At 53.0% G+C, this 13,494-nt stretch overlaps 1 protein-coding gene across 1 annotated transcript; it reads right to left on the bottom strand.

Moving 5' to 3' along the window:
- Positions 1 to 439: 439 nt before the first annotated feature.
- On the bottom strand, positions 440 to 5,791 carry SFRP5 (secreted frizzled related protein 5). The gene is made up of 3 exons (XM_077780600.1): positions 5,468 to 5,791; positions 3,243 to 3,320; positions 440 to 1,551 (listed from the first exon to the last, which is right to left on the bottom strand). Exons 1-3 carry the CDS (start codon positions 5,784 to 5,786, stop codon positions 1,205 to 1,207), a joined length of 744 nt encoding a protein of 247 aa, XP_077636726.1. The 5' UTR covers positions 5,787 to 5,791; the 3' UTR covers positions 440 to 1,204.
- Positions 5,792 to 13,494: the final 7,703 nt, after the last annotated feature.

Genomic DNA, 13,494 nt, shown 5'->3' with positions numbered 1-13,494 from the left:
GGGGGGGGGGGGGGCGGGGAAGGGGTGTCAGAGTGCTAAAGGGGTAGGAGTGACATGTTTAGGCCCTGGCTCTTCAGAGTTGTTTCCTGTGCTCCAGCCTTCTGGGATCTGAGGAGCAGGCCTTGTCAGGGAGGCGCTGCAGCACTGTGAGAGCGTTCTGACCATGGGAGAAGGCTGGGGACCTTGGCATCTCCCTCTTCAGGAGCCAAAGGAGGGTCATCTCCATCCCTCACCCAGTGATGGGGATGAGAGGGGTGACCTCTGTGCTCTCAAGGGATCCTACAGGGACATGAGCCTTGCTCTTAGGCATTCCAAGTATGCCTGTGTGGACAGGCCGTGGGTTATGACAAGGGCCTCTTTCTAAAAGTCCCTTCTGAGCCTCCCTCTCTCCACCTCTGGGGACCAGCCGACAAAGAAATAACCTAGTCAAAACCAACTGTTGTTTTCTTTGATTTAATTAAAAACTTAAAAAAAAAAAGCCAAAACAAAACCCTAAAAACCAAACCTTGCCTGCATCTAGTCTAGTACCTACGGGCTTGCTTCATAGCAATAATTTACTTATCATCAGGGTAAAAGGGAAATGCCGAGGCTGAGGGATGAACCCCCAAAAGCAGCCTATGGGAGGGGGTCTGGGCGGGGCTTCTCCAGTCTAGCTGGAAGGGAAAGGGGAAGGGATGGGGAAGGTGGGGAACTGTGGCTGGAAGGTGCTGCGGCCCTAATGCCCCTCCTTTGGGGGACTACGATGACACGAGGGGGCAGTGGGGGTGAGAATTGGCCCCCAGGTAGCTCAGCCTAATAGTAAGACTTTCCTCCCCAAGGGGAGGCCTCTCCACCAACAGAGGGGAGCTGGACAGTATGGTCTGTTCTGGAAAAGATATCATCAGGCTGCTCAGCGCCCCCCATGCTTCCCTTGCTCTCTCCTCCCTCCACCTACTTTCTGAAACCCAGGGCTTTCAGATGAGAAAGCCCTGCTCCTAAGAGAAGTCCCGAGGGACTCCAGAACCCCTCAGTCAAGGACACCTGGGTCCCATGGCCATTCCTCAGGCCAGGGCTGGTAACAGCTCTGCAGGGAACCACTCTCTGTCGGGCTGGGTCAGCCTGGGAATAGAGGTAAGGCCAGATGGGCAGGAAGAGTGAGAATGCCCCAGGGGTGGGGACAGAGGGCAAGGCACAGCTGGCTGGGTGGGGCAGGGAGGAGTGTCCTTCAGTGGGGTTCAGCAGCCCCATAGAAGAAAGGGTAGTAGAGGGAGCAGGGATAGGAGAACATGAACTTGACCGCAAACTTCATTTCCTTATTCTTCTTGTCCCAGCGGTAGACGGCCATGAGCAGCAGCTGTCCGTCCACCTTGCGGCCCATGACCAGGAAGCTGCCGGCCAGGCTGTCCAGCTGTGGGCAGGGGCAGCCAGCACCATTCTTCATGTGCAGCACCAGCCTCTTGGTGTCCTTGCGCTTCAAGGGCCCTGGCTTGAGCAGCTTCTTTTTTTTCTGGGCTCCAATCAGCTTTCGGTCCCCATTCTCCATCTTGATCTCCTTGATGCGCATTTTAACCACTGTGTGGGGGGGTGGGTAGACAGAGGGACCATTTGAGAATGGGCAGGTTTGCTCTGGATGCTGGTGGCCCCACAGCTGGTGTTTGTGCCTGAAGTTCTGAGCCTGGGGCTTGGGAGGGTGGGCTTATATGGGCACATTTTTGAAGCTCATATCATGTGCTGGATTTTCACCGACATTATGTTTCAGCCTTGAGGTATGGGGGGGGCAGATGAGGTTAACCCCAGAGTCCCTGCCTTTCCATGACACCAAGTGCAGGGTGGAGAGCTCCTAGGGGGGGAGTGGAGTAGGGTGTTGGGCTCCCTAGGAAATACTGCAGGTGGAGCTGCCCAACTGGAAGGGGAGGCTTGTTGGGGGGGGTTCTTGTGACAGAGGGAGGCTGGACTTCATGATCCCTGGGGATGCTTCCAAGTGGGATTTCTGGCTCTTTGTGTGTGTGTGTGTGTGTGTGTGTGTTTGTGTGTGTGTATGTGTTTGGAGCAATGGTGGGCTGATAAATGTTTCACAGCTGGTGGAGGTGGCCCACCCTGTAGCATGTGCTGGCTTCCATGGAGTAAATCCCCCACCATGACCCACCACATCACAGAGCGCTGGATTGAGAAGCGTGCACACAACCAACTCTTCCTGGTACAAACACACCACTATAATCTGTGTGACTGTAGAATGGGTGCAAGTGTGATGTGTGGTGCTGTGTATTTTATGTATGAGAGTGTTTCTGTGGTGTGTCTAGAGTGTGAATGTAGGGGTGAGGGCGGGGGAGGTGGCTGAAGGCCAGAGTGGTTGGGGTGCCCATTTGGGGCACTCAGGATGGCTGCAGAGAGCTTTATACAGTTGGGATTGGGAGTCTGGAGCTTGGGGGGTCCCTTAGGGTAGTCTCCCCCTTCTTCAGGCATCTGGATCCCCATCTCTGTGAGCAGCCAGGGAGATGCCAGAGAATGACTCCACCCGGGGAAGGAAACTGTTATAAAATCTTTCTATCTGTCTTTCTCCCCCTACCCCCTCTCTTTCCCTCCCTTGGACACACACATACCTTGCAACAGTAGTAATCTCTTTACAAACAGACTAACGACATAAAAGTCTTGCTCAAGTAAGGATTTCATTGCTATCTCTTTTTTACAGACAGGGAGGCTAAGACACAAAACAGGAATCAACTTGGCAAAGGCCACACGCTGGGTCGTGTGGGCCTGACTAGACTTGGCTCACTGTCCCAGGAGTGGAGAGGGCCCAGGATGAAGCCGTGGGACCAGTGACTGCAGCTCGCCTGGCCAACGGTGCATCGGGTACCAGGCCGAGAGGTGCCCGGGGATGAGGGTGCTGTCCCTCCATCCTGGGGCCCATCTCTCCCCCGGTTGCCGCCATTCATCTCCGGGCTTAGCCTGCTTCTCCTAAAGAGAACCCAGCCCTGGAGGCCCCTCTGTGGGCAGGTGCCAGGGGAGGACTAGAGGAGCCCTGGCCAGAGATGGTTTCTGGGCCCATGAACCATGGCCTTGAGGGGCTTCTGAAGGCCCTGAGATAACTTGCAAAAAGAGCTGCATTTCTCTGGGGAGAGGGTTCATGGCCCTTATCAGATTCTAAGAGGAATCCATGATGCAGAAACTGTTAGTATTCAGTGTGATGGTTGTGGACATGTGTGCATGTGCGTGTGTGTCAAGGAAAGGAACTGGGGTGGTGGCCACGTGGGGTCCACACTCACCGAAGTCGCTGGAACACATCTGCTCCATGAGGCCATCAGCACTGTGCTCCATTTCACACTGGGCACAGATCTTGGTCACTGTGAAGAGAGAAGCAGAAGTGGAGGCGAGGGAGGCTCACGAGGGGATCAGAGTTCAATAAACCGCTTTGAGTCCAGGCTTATGATGAGCCCACAGAGGAGCCACCTCCCCCGCCAAGCCTGCGCTCTGTCATCAGGAACTGGGATGACGGTAATGGTAATGATGCTCACGGAGTGGTTGTGAGGTTCAAAAGAGAGGAGGCTGCACGGGGACAAAACTGTCCCAGTGGGCACGACAGCTCCAGGGCGCTGGCAACCACAGCCATGACATGTGCTTCTTCTAAACGTCGTTTCATTTAATCCTCAAACTGTGAAGTAGGTATTCTTACTATTCAAGAAAAGAAAACTGAGGCCCAGAGTGGCCAGCACCTAGGTCTGCAGAACTATTGAGAACTGAGCGTAAGACTCAGGATTTGTGACTCCCAGGCTAGTGCTGTGGTGGGGGTGATCTGCAGGAGCTTTCTAGGAACGCAGGGTCAAGGGACAAGGGACGCTGCCAGGGCGGGGACTGTGGTAAACTGAGGGGCACCACCCTCTAAGGTGGGCAGCTTAGCATTGCCAGAACTTCTGATCTTCCCAGGGAAGCCACAACTCTTAATTTTTATATGAAATACTCTCAATTTGGTTGTTGGCCACCCACACACTTGAGGCTGCCTCTTGTTCTCAGGCCACCACACAGCACCTGACCTCTGTCCCATGTCTTTGCCTCCTCCAGGTGGGTGCCCCACCACAGGGGAAGGCTGGCTACAGAGAGGGCAGGACTGGGAGGGCAGGGCCAGGTGGGGTTCCGAGCCCGGGATTTCCCTGCCTTACAGGCTGTTAATGTCGGGGTTCCAAGAAAACCAGAAAAAGGAGCTGCGCCAGGATCCCTGCTCGGGACTGTGCTGTGTCTGCATGAGCTGGCGCTCTCCCTGCTTCCTGGTCCCATTTCCAACCCCACGACAGGGTATTTCCCTTGTCTGCACACTCCCCAGTCACAGGACCCCTGCCTGACTCTCAGGAGGGGATGGGATAAGGCAAGCCCTGAGCGGGTGGGTAGGGGGTAGTGGGGTCCGACAGGAAAACGGGAGAGCAGTGCTGCCTCTCAGGGAGTTCCAGCATCAGGGGCTCCCTAGACTCCTAAACTAACTGCCCAGACACAGCTCCTCTGCTCACACCGCTGTTTATTCCCTGGGTCTGGTGCCCGGCCCAGGCTTACTCTGCTTGGGAGGAGTTTGGCATTTAGGGTGGGCTGTGGGGGTGCACAGTGAAGGGAGGCTCAGACCAGGGAGGGATTAAGGGTAATGGGACTGGGGGTGGTTGGGAGGTGGCACTCAGGATCTCACTGGCTTCTGGAACCCGCGCTGGCTTCCTGTGTTACCTATGAGAAAACCGAAGCTCTAAGTTAAGCAGCTCTCCCAAGGGCTCCGTGTCAGTGGCAGACCCTGGCAATCTGTTTCTTCCTGCATTGAGCTTTACCCAAAGGTCTCCCAACCTGGGGGATTGGGGGAGAGAGGGGGAGAATTTAGGGCTCAGGTGCAGAAAATGGGGTGTGTGTGGGGGGGTGGGGGATGGAAACCATAGCCCAGGAGTGTGCTTACCCCAGTCTTCCGCTAAACCCCTTCCCTCAGCCCTTCTCCCCCACCGAGGTCCCAACACGGGATGGAGGTGATGCTTGTTTTGGTGCCCTGGGGTCCAGAGCTGTGGAGGAAGTGAACGGGCTTGGGCATTGCTTAGCGACCCTGGGCATTCCTGGGCTAAGAGAGGCCACAGGGCGTTTATGGGGACGCCCCAGGATGGGGGGACAGCACTGGGGCTACCCAGGGACTCCAGAGGTTTAGGAAGGTGGGCGCTTCTAGGGACGCCAGGGGCGTCTTCAGGAACGGACCTGGGATGGGGAAAGCCCGCGAGCTTGTCCAGAGCCTGGGGAAGGCACTGCCTTGGCGGTCTGTGGGAGGTGGGAAGGCTGGAAGGCTGTGGGGGACAGTTCCCGGGGCACGCGGGGCTGAGCGAAGGCGGTGTGTGTGTGTGTGTGTGTGTGTGTGTGTGTGTGTGTGTGTGTGAGGGGGAGCGGGGGTGGCACCTCCGGGGAGGCTAAGAGCCCAGCTCGCTGTGCCCGGGGATGTCTGAGCGCGCGGGGGCGAGGAGGGCGGCGGCGGCGGCGCTACCTGGAGGCGCGGTGGCAGGCAGGTGTCCGAACTGCACAGCGATGCAGAGGTCGTTGTCCAAGGGGAACTTGTGGCAGTGCAGCATCTCGGGCCAGGGGAAGCCGTAGGCCTCCATGAGCGGCGCGCAACCGGCGCGCACGGCCTCGCACAGCGAGCGGCACGGGTAGATGGGCCGGTCGAGGCAGACGGGCGCGAAGAGCGAGCACAGGAAGACCTGCGTGTCCGAGTGGCAGCGCTTGGCCAGCAGCGGCAGCCAGCTGCTCGCCTGCTGCTTCACCTCGGCCAGGCTCTCGTGCTCCAGCAGGTTGGGCAGCCGCATGCGCTTGTNGCATTTCCTCGCAGACCGAGTTCTCCATCCTTCCTCCTTATCTCCCTCCGCCACAGCCTCTCCTGTTCCTTTTCTCACTCACTTCACTCGCTTATCTGTCCGTCTCGGCCTTTCCCCCCTCCGCTCTGTTTTCTCTTCCCTGACACCTCGGTTCTCCCTTCTCCTGGCAGGCGGCTCCTGGCTGCCCACACCCTCCTGCTCCCGGGAGGGCGGTTCACCCGTCCGACCTCGAGCATTTGTTTGAACTCCTCCCGGTGCCCGGCGCTGTGCTGGCTGCTGGGGAACCCGAGATGGATCCGACCCAGGACCTCCCACCTCCAGGGACCCCGTAGCCTAGTGGGGGCGCAGGTAATCATAACTGCCATTCAGGGAGCTCCAAGTGCCATAGACGCGGCGCAGCACTTCACAGCCTTATCACCTACTGTTTCTATTGAGAGCTAATGCTTACTGGATCCTTTACAGGGTCTGTTCTGAGCACATCGCATAAGTTACTCCGTTTAATTCTCACAGCAGTGCTATAATAAGACGAGTGGGGACTGTTATTACCCCCACGTTACAGATAAAGATATCCAGGCAAAGAGAAGTTAAGTAAGGGTAGGGGCCAGGACTTGAACCCTGGTGGTCTGGTTCCAGAGTCAGAGCCAGGGCACAACCAGGAGGTCTGGATTCAGAGTCTGCAGGCTTACTGGCTCTGGGGCGCTTAAGATCAAGTAACTGGCCCCTAGTCACATAGCTAATAGGTGAAGGAGCCAGAATTTGGACCTAGGTTTGGGCCCCAAAGAGGCCAGGGCTTAAGTACTCTACCTGAAGGTAAATTCCAAGCCAGGGCAGGAAAGGCTGTGGGAGGAGGAAGGAATTGAGGACATCCAAGGAGGCAACAGAGAGGAGGCTTTCAGGAACCCCACGTTTGTGCCTGGGCTTCCACTGGCTTTCCTGTGGGAGGAGCTTTGGAGGGAGGCTGGAGGGTGGGGGAGCTGCTTCTGGAGAGCCTGACCTGAGACCCGACCTCCCCAGCCTTTGGCGGGGAGGTCCTCCGGGAGTGTGTCTCATAGCAGGGCGTGGGGAAGCCTGGGGCTTGGATCTGCACTTGCCCCTTCCACTCTTGAGGCCCTTATACCTCCTACCCCCATCCTCCCAAATGTTTCCAAGGCTCCTGTCTTCCCATGAATCTGTCCTTTCAGTGGTAGTGGAGAGAGGTGAGGGGCCACTCTTCCTAACGTTCAGCCGACACACATGAAGGACCTACTATGTGCAAAGCTTGAGGTGTGGTGTACACACAGCAGATAGGGATCCAGAAGTGCAGAGGACATAGGCTCTGCTTCTTCATAGTTGTGAGAAAGAGACAAAAGGCAGGGCAGAGGAAACAGAAGGACCTTCAGCAGATAGAGCCCGGGGTGAGAAATGATGGCTTTGGATGTCCAGGATGACCTAGTTGGGTTCAGGTGCAACAGGCTGAGGACCTGTGCTCCCCTTTCTTCCTCTCCCAACCCCCAGCATGAAGGGGTTCTGTGGGTGACCAGCCAGAAGGCAAAGGTCCAGGCATTGGAGTGTAGTAATGGCACAAGAACCTGGACTTTGCAGACAAAATGAGCCAGGCTGAAGTCCAAGTGCACTTTTGCTGAGTAACCTTGGGTAACTACGTAGCCATTCTGATCATCCATTTTCTTGTCTGTAAATAGAACGTTCGTTCCCAATAGTTATCGTGAGGGACAAACAAAGTGATACATGGAAAGAAAGCCCCCTGCATAATGCCGGCATATCATAGGCACTAGGAATGGTAGATCTCTAAGAAATGCATGACTTCAGGGTACGAATGTGATGTGTGTTCTGAAAGCTCCCTTGGATACCTTGGCCTTAGCTCTGGTTTGGGACACTGAGCAGCAATGCTGTTCCTGTGCTCCAGTTCATTCTCATCCCTGATTCAGGCTTGGCTGGCTTTCTGCACTCCGGGGGGTGTGGTCCCACGCACTGGCAGGGAGTGTTGGCACCCGCAGGTGATCATGCAAGGTGCAGGCTCCCTGAGCAGCTGGTCGCCTATGCTGTTCTTGGCGTCCCAGTGCCTGGCCTGGACAGCGGAGGCACTGTTCCTGTTACTGGCTACGTAAGAAGGCCTAGGAGCAGGTGCGTCTGTACCTGGCAGCTCAAGAGCTCCTAAGGCCGCGGGGTCGCAGGGAGCCTCCTTGAAGGGGAGGATGGGCAGTCCTTACCTGACAACTCTGCCTTGGGAGGCCCCTCACTTGTGAGATTAAGGAGGGAAGGGCTTCGCAGGAACGAAGCCTAGGTGGAGGCTGTGCCATGGGACCATCATTCAGGAAGATGTCCCTCTGCGGCCAGGTCAGCGGGTCACCCTGGCTCTGTGGCCCGGTCAGGGAGGAGGCTGCACTCTGATGTGGTGTCTTTCCCTGATCTGCCATGGCCCAGGCAGCTGTGGGGCACACTCGGTGTGCTGGGCATCTGTCTATCTTGGAGCTTCTGCAGTCTGTCCAGGTGCGCATTTCCCTGAGGTGACTGAAGGGACCACTCGTTAAAAAAAAAAAAAAATGTGTATTTGTGGTTTGTTGTGAGCAAAGGTCTACCTAGATACCTATTAGATCAAACTCGTTAGTTATGTTATCAAATCTTACGTATTTTTCCTTTTTTATTGCCTGTTTCAGTGATTCTCCAAGTGTGGTCAGGGTTCTCCTGAGGGTCCCCAAGTCCCTTTCAGGGAGTCTACGACTGTTAGAATTGAATGCAATTGAAAGATTCACTCTAAACAAGGTAGAAAATGGGTCTTAAGGTAACAGGGTAAGAAAAGTTTATTGATATGGATTCAGATTCTACATTACAGCCAACACTTATGGAACTGTCACATACTGTGTTTTAGTATCAAAGAGTATCTATAATATCTGAAAAGGCTGTTGAAATATTCTATTTTGCATCTACATTTCTGTGTGAGGCCAAATTTTCTTCACATACTTCAAGCAAAACAACACATAACAACCGATTGAATGCAGAAGGAGGTATGAGAATCTAAATCTATTAAACCAGACATGAAAGAGATTTGCAAAAATTAAGACAATGCCACTCCTTTCACTATTTTTTTGTTTTGTGAAATATATTTTTCACAGAATTTGTTATTTATGTTAACATATAATGGGTTTATTTTTGCTATTTTATTTTATTTTTTAAATGTTTTATTTATTTCTAGGAGAGAGAGAGAGAGACAGCGTGAGCAGGGGAGGGTCAGAGAGAGAGGGAGTCACAGACTCTGAAACAAGCTCCAGGCTCTGAGCAGGCAGTCAGCACAGAGCCTGATGCGGGGCTCGAACCCACAAACTGTGAGATCATGACCTAAGCGAAAGTCGGACGCTCAACCAACTAAGCCACCCAGGTGCCCCTATTTTTGCTATTTTAAATGAGATAATAAAATTTCCCTCAATTTTAATTTTAAACATGTAAGTATTGGTAGGTATAAAAGCATATAAACAGAAGATCTTTAATTTAATCTAAAAACCTCAATCACTTTTAAGAGTAGAAAGGGTTCCTAAGAACAAAAAGTTTAAGAACTGCTGGTTTACATATTCTCTTCCTTCCTTCCTTCCTTCCTTCCTTCCTTCCTTCCTTCCTTCCTTCCTCCCTCCCTCCTTTCCTTCCTTCCTTCCTTCTTTCTTCCTTCCCCCTTTCCTCCCTCCTTCCCTCCCTCCTTCCTTCCTTCCTTCCTTTTTTCCTTCCTTCTTTCCTCTCTCTCTCCCCCCCTCTCTTTTGTAATCCCTACACCCAGGGTGGGGCTGGAACTCACAACCCTGAGCTCAAGAGTTGCATACTCTACTGACTGAGCCAGCCAGGCACCCCTATTCTATTTATACATTTCTGATAGAAATGTATAAAATCTACTTTGATTGTGGGTTTCCTATTTTTTTCCTTTTTTGGGGGGGAATCAATTTTGCTTTATATACTTTGAAGCTATGTTGTTAGGAACATAAAGTTTCATGACTATTATTTGATCCGGTTGGACTAAAATTTCCATCTGTATGAAACAGCCTTCTTCATTCCTTTTAATGCTTTGGTCTTGGGAATAGTAATTCCATGAACCAACATGTAACTAGAGCCTGCTGTGGGCTGGGCATATACATGAAATAGTCTCAGTCCTTGTGCATGTGGAGAACGTGGACACACAAAGGCAATGTAGTGTGGCAGGAAGGGTCTGGGTTTTGAGTCAGACTGACTGGTGGTGAATCTTGAGCACTTGCTAGCTGTGTGTTCTTGGACATACGTTTCTTGATCTTTGAACCTTAATTTCTTCATGTATAGAATGAGGTGAAGAACATTTATGTACTGGGTGTTAGTGAAGACTTACTGAGGTAAGGGAGGAGAGGAGCAGCCAGCAGAGTGTCTGGCATACGGTAGCTCTGTGATCAGTACTGTAACGGAGCCATGAGCGAGAGATCTGCCCCTCTCACGTCTCTTACAAGGCCCCCAGCGAGAGGCAGTGCATGGCAATGGGGAGTGCACCAAGCTTGGATTCAGAAGATTCAGTTGTGTGTTTGCAACTCAATAGGAAGTCCTCTCCCCATGCACACCCTGAGTCTCAGTCTCCTCATCTGGGAAATGGGGAGGATCACCTCTGCCTTACATTCTCCATGGGGCTATCTTGATGATCAAATGAGATAATGAAGAGGAAGGGAGTTGAGATGATGATGGAGGTGAGGCTGACTTTGTCTTTGGCCCAAGGTGGGACCTCTTCTGTCCCAGCCTGTGAGGAGGTCCTGCTGGCACAGGCTTGCCAGCCTCCTGGGAGGGCAGGGACGCCCAAAGCGATGAGACAGAGCTAGCAGGGGCCCACTGGTGTTGTCCCTCAGCCTCTCCTCTCCTCCCATTGCCCAGAACAGGAAACTAGAACTCGGCCTTCCTGGCTCCCAGCCCGGTGCTCTTCCCACCACACCTATAACACTGTTTTACTTTCCATCATTTAGCTTTGTTGACTGCAAAGTCAACATCTATCCCAGAAATCCTCAGTTCTGCCTATGCTCTGGGAAGCAGCTCAGAAAGGCCTGAACAGGATCTCTGGGTGCCTTCCGGCAGTGGGGGCTGCTTGTAGAGGGGCTGGAGGGCTCGCTGTCATTGAATCAAGTGGCCAGGGAGGCAACTCGCAGTCCTTCCTTCTATGACCCTGGACGCTGGCAGGAACACTAGTTGTCCTGAATCTCAGGGGAACAAAAGCAGAGGCCAAGCTTGTCTTGGACCTGGGGCATGTCTAGCACTAAGAATGCCCGAAGTGCAAAAGGAAGCATGCAGGTGGGCTTTGCTGATATTCTCAGGACAGGGCTGGGGATAGAGAGAAGGCTGCTTAATGCTCTTCTTTTCTCCCTGGGTCCCCAACACACCTGGGACCCCCAGGGTCTGGCTAGAGAGGCAGCCCAATGTTTTGGTTAGGACCATGAACTCTGAAATGAGACTAGATTCTAATTTCAGCAATGCTGCTTGACCTTGGGCAGGTTATTTAACCTCTCTGGGCTTTGGCTTTTCATCCATAAAATAAGGATAAAAACAATAATTTTGTTTTTGGAGTATATAGAGGATTAGAACTCATTTAACAATTGCTTACAGCAGTGCAGGCCAGAAGAGCTGTCTATATAGCTGCTAGTTAATACTATTGAATATTGACATGACAGTGGTCTTCAGAGGCTGTCACCAAATTATGTGGCTCCTTGTTCCTCAGTTTCTCTTAAATCCACCTGTGCTCTCCCTCCTCCTGACTTGTCTTTCCTCACTGCTCCGGCTGCCCTCTGGTCTCATTGTTTTCCTGTTTTCCACGCTGCAGGAGGGAACTGGTCACTTTACACTGCTAATCTCCTGGCCTCTCCCTAAAGCTCAGGATCCTTAGTCGCTCTGATTGCTTTTAACATAAACTTCTTCCCAAGACTCCTGGTGGAAGGATGTGGCAGAAGAAGGGAGTCCTGGGAGCCAGCCAGGCTCAGGCTGGAGCCAGTTTCTGTTAAGCCATTTTGGTCTCTGTTGGAATTCTTGGACAGCCCAGGGAAGATCAGGAGGGCTATAGGGTGACTGTGGACCCAGTGGAGTAAATTGAGAAGTATTTCATGCTTGCTGAGGGACGGGGGGTGATGGACAAGCTACTTATGCTCATGTTGACTTCCCTCTCTCCCTCCTTCCCCGTCCTTTCTTGAACCCCGTTTAGGGCATCCTGGGTGCTTGGTATTATGCTCTGTGCTTTCCCATACATTATCTCATTTAATTATGCACTGCGAGGTAGTTATTATTACACCCATTTAATATGAGAAAACTGAGACCCAGAGAGGTTCAGTAACTTGTCTCCAATCACACAGGCAAGAAACCAGAACTTGAAGCCAGGACTTCCCTCTGTGGCTGCATGTGGCTGGGGGGAGTTCCATCTTGTTGAGTACCGACCCCAACTGTCTTGCAGAGGAGGGGAGCCCTAGGGCCAGAGCAGAGACTTCCATGGGACTCAAGTAACTGAGGCTGCCAGTAAGTTTGACCTTGCTGGGCCAGGCCACTGCCCTTGGGGAGCTCAAGATCTAGAGGGGCAGCCGGGCAATGAACAAATACACGAACAGCGTATGGTCACAACTACAGTGACTTCCTGGTTGAGATGCAGAGAGGTACTCCAAAGCCTCTTCTTTGTGGAAAGGAGAATGAAGACTGGACACAGACTCAAAGGCACCGATTATTAGGCTTTTGCCTCTACCATCTATGGACCATGGGAATCAGGTGAGACACAACTCCTTGTGCTTTAGTTTCCCCCTCTGCAAACAAGGACTTTCTACTGCAGATACGTGGTAAGATTAAATGAGAAATACCTGCAGAAGCTTAAGACTGCGCCAGGGTGTAAGTGGTGTAAGTGGTCAGAGTCTCTGCAATCACAGGAGGCAGCCTGTGCACGGCCCCCACTCTCTTGGCTCCAGCTGTGGCTATAGGGGCCCTCAGCACCCCAGGTTTAGAAGATGTTTCAGTTGAAAGCTGTTCGCTATTCCGGTGGTTCCTGACCATCAGGGTCTGTGAAGGCACTGCTAAAGGTTCCTAAACTGTTCTCCATGTTTCCCCAAATCAACACTGAACGGTTCATTTGCCCGTAAATAAAACAACAGATTGCTTTGCTTTGGGCTGGAATTACACGCTCTCAGGATGGAACTCCTTCTCTGGTGCTGAATAGTAGATTGGCAGTCCAGGCATCTTTGATTAATTTAAAAAACAGAGACTGGGTGAGGGAAGTGAGTGGCTTAACAAGGGGAACTGTAGGTCAGAGAGGCCCCAGGGGCCTTTGTGCTCAGGGTGTAGGGGGAGGAAGTCAGGAAGCCCCCAGGAGGTGCTGGAGGGCAGGGCTGCAGAGGGGAAACCTAGGGCAGGAGTGGTAGGGGTGGGGGTCCGCTGTTGGGGGAACCCTGGGCAAACAATGGGCTCATTAAGGAGAGGGTGTCAGTGGGGAGGAGCCCAAAAAGGCCAGTGAATCTCCAATCTCCTACCCTAGCCAATGGAGCAATTGTCCTCTGTTGGGAGGGAGCTGGGGCCTAGGCCTGGGAACTGCTGGGCACTTGCCCTGAGGGACCCTGAGGTGGTCCCAGCCTCTCTGCCCGGATTCAGAAGGGCTCCTCTGTGCTCAGTGCTTAGTTGTCAGGCTACCTGGGCCTGTTCTTCCAGCTGGTGGTTCAGGGTGTGGGTGCTTGCACAAGGCTCTCTGAAA

The sequence above is a fragment of the Crocuta crocuta genome, unplaced genomic scaffold, assembly GCF_008692635.1.
Source record: "Crocuta crocuta isolate KB4526 unplaced genomic scaffold, BGI_CrCroc_1.0 scaffold170, whole genome shotgun sequence".
NCBI classification, from domain to species: domain Eukaryota; kingdom Metazoa; phylum Chordata; class Mammalia; order Carnivora; family Hyaenidae; genus Crocuta; species Crocuta crocuta.
The sequence above is the reverse complement of the archived record's forward strand: the minus strand, read 5'-3'. Positions and strand labels throughout refer to the sequence as shown.

Coding starts and splice junctions, on each gene's coding strand:
- SFRP5 (XM_077780600.1), bottom strand. CDS start 5,786: ATGCGGCTGCCCAACCTGCTGGAGCACGAGAGCCTGGCCGAGGTGAAG. Junction 3,321..5,467: donor GCCTGCCACCGCGCCTCCAG/GTAGCGCCGCCG, acceptor CTCTCTTCACAG/TGACCAAGATCTGTGCCCAG. Junction 1,552..3,242: donor GATGTGTTCCAGCGACTTCG/GTGAGTGTGGAC, acceptor CCCCCCACACAG/TGGTTAAAATGCGCATCAAG.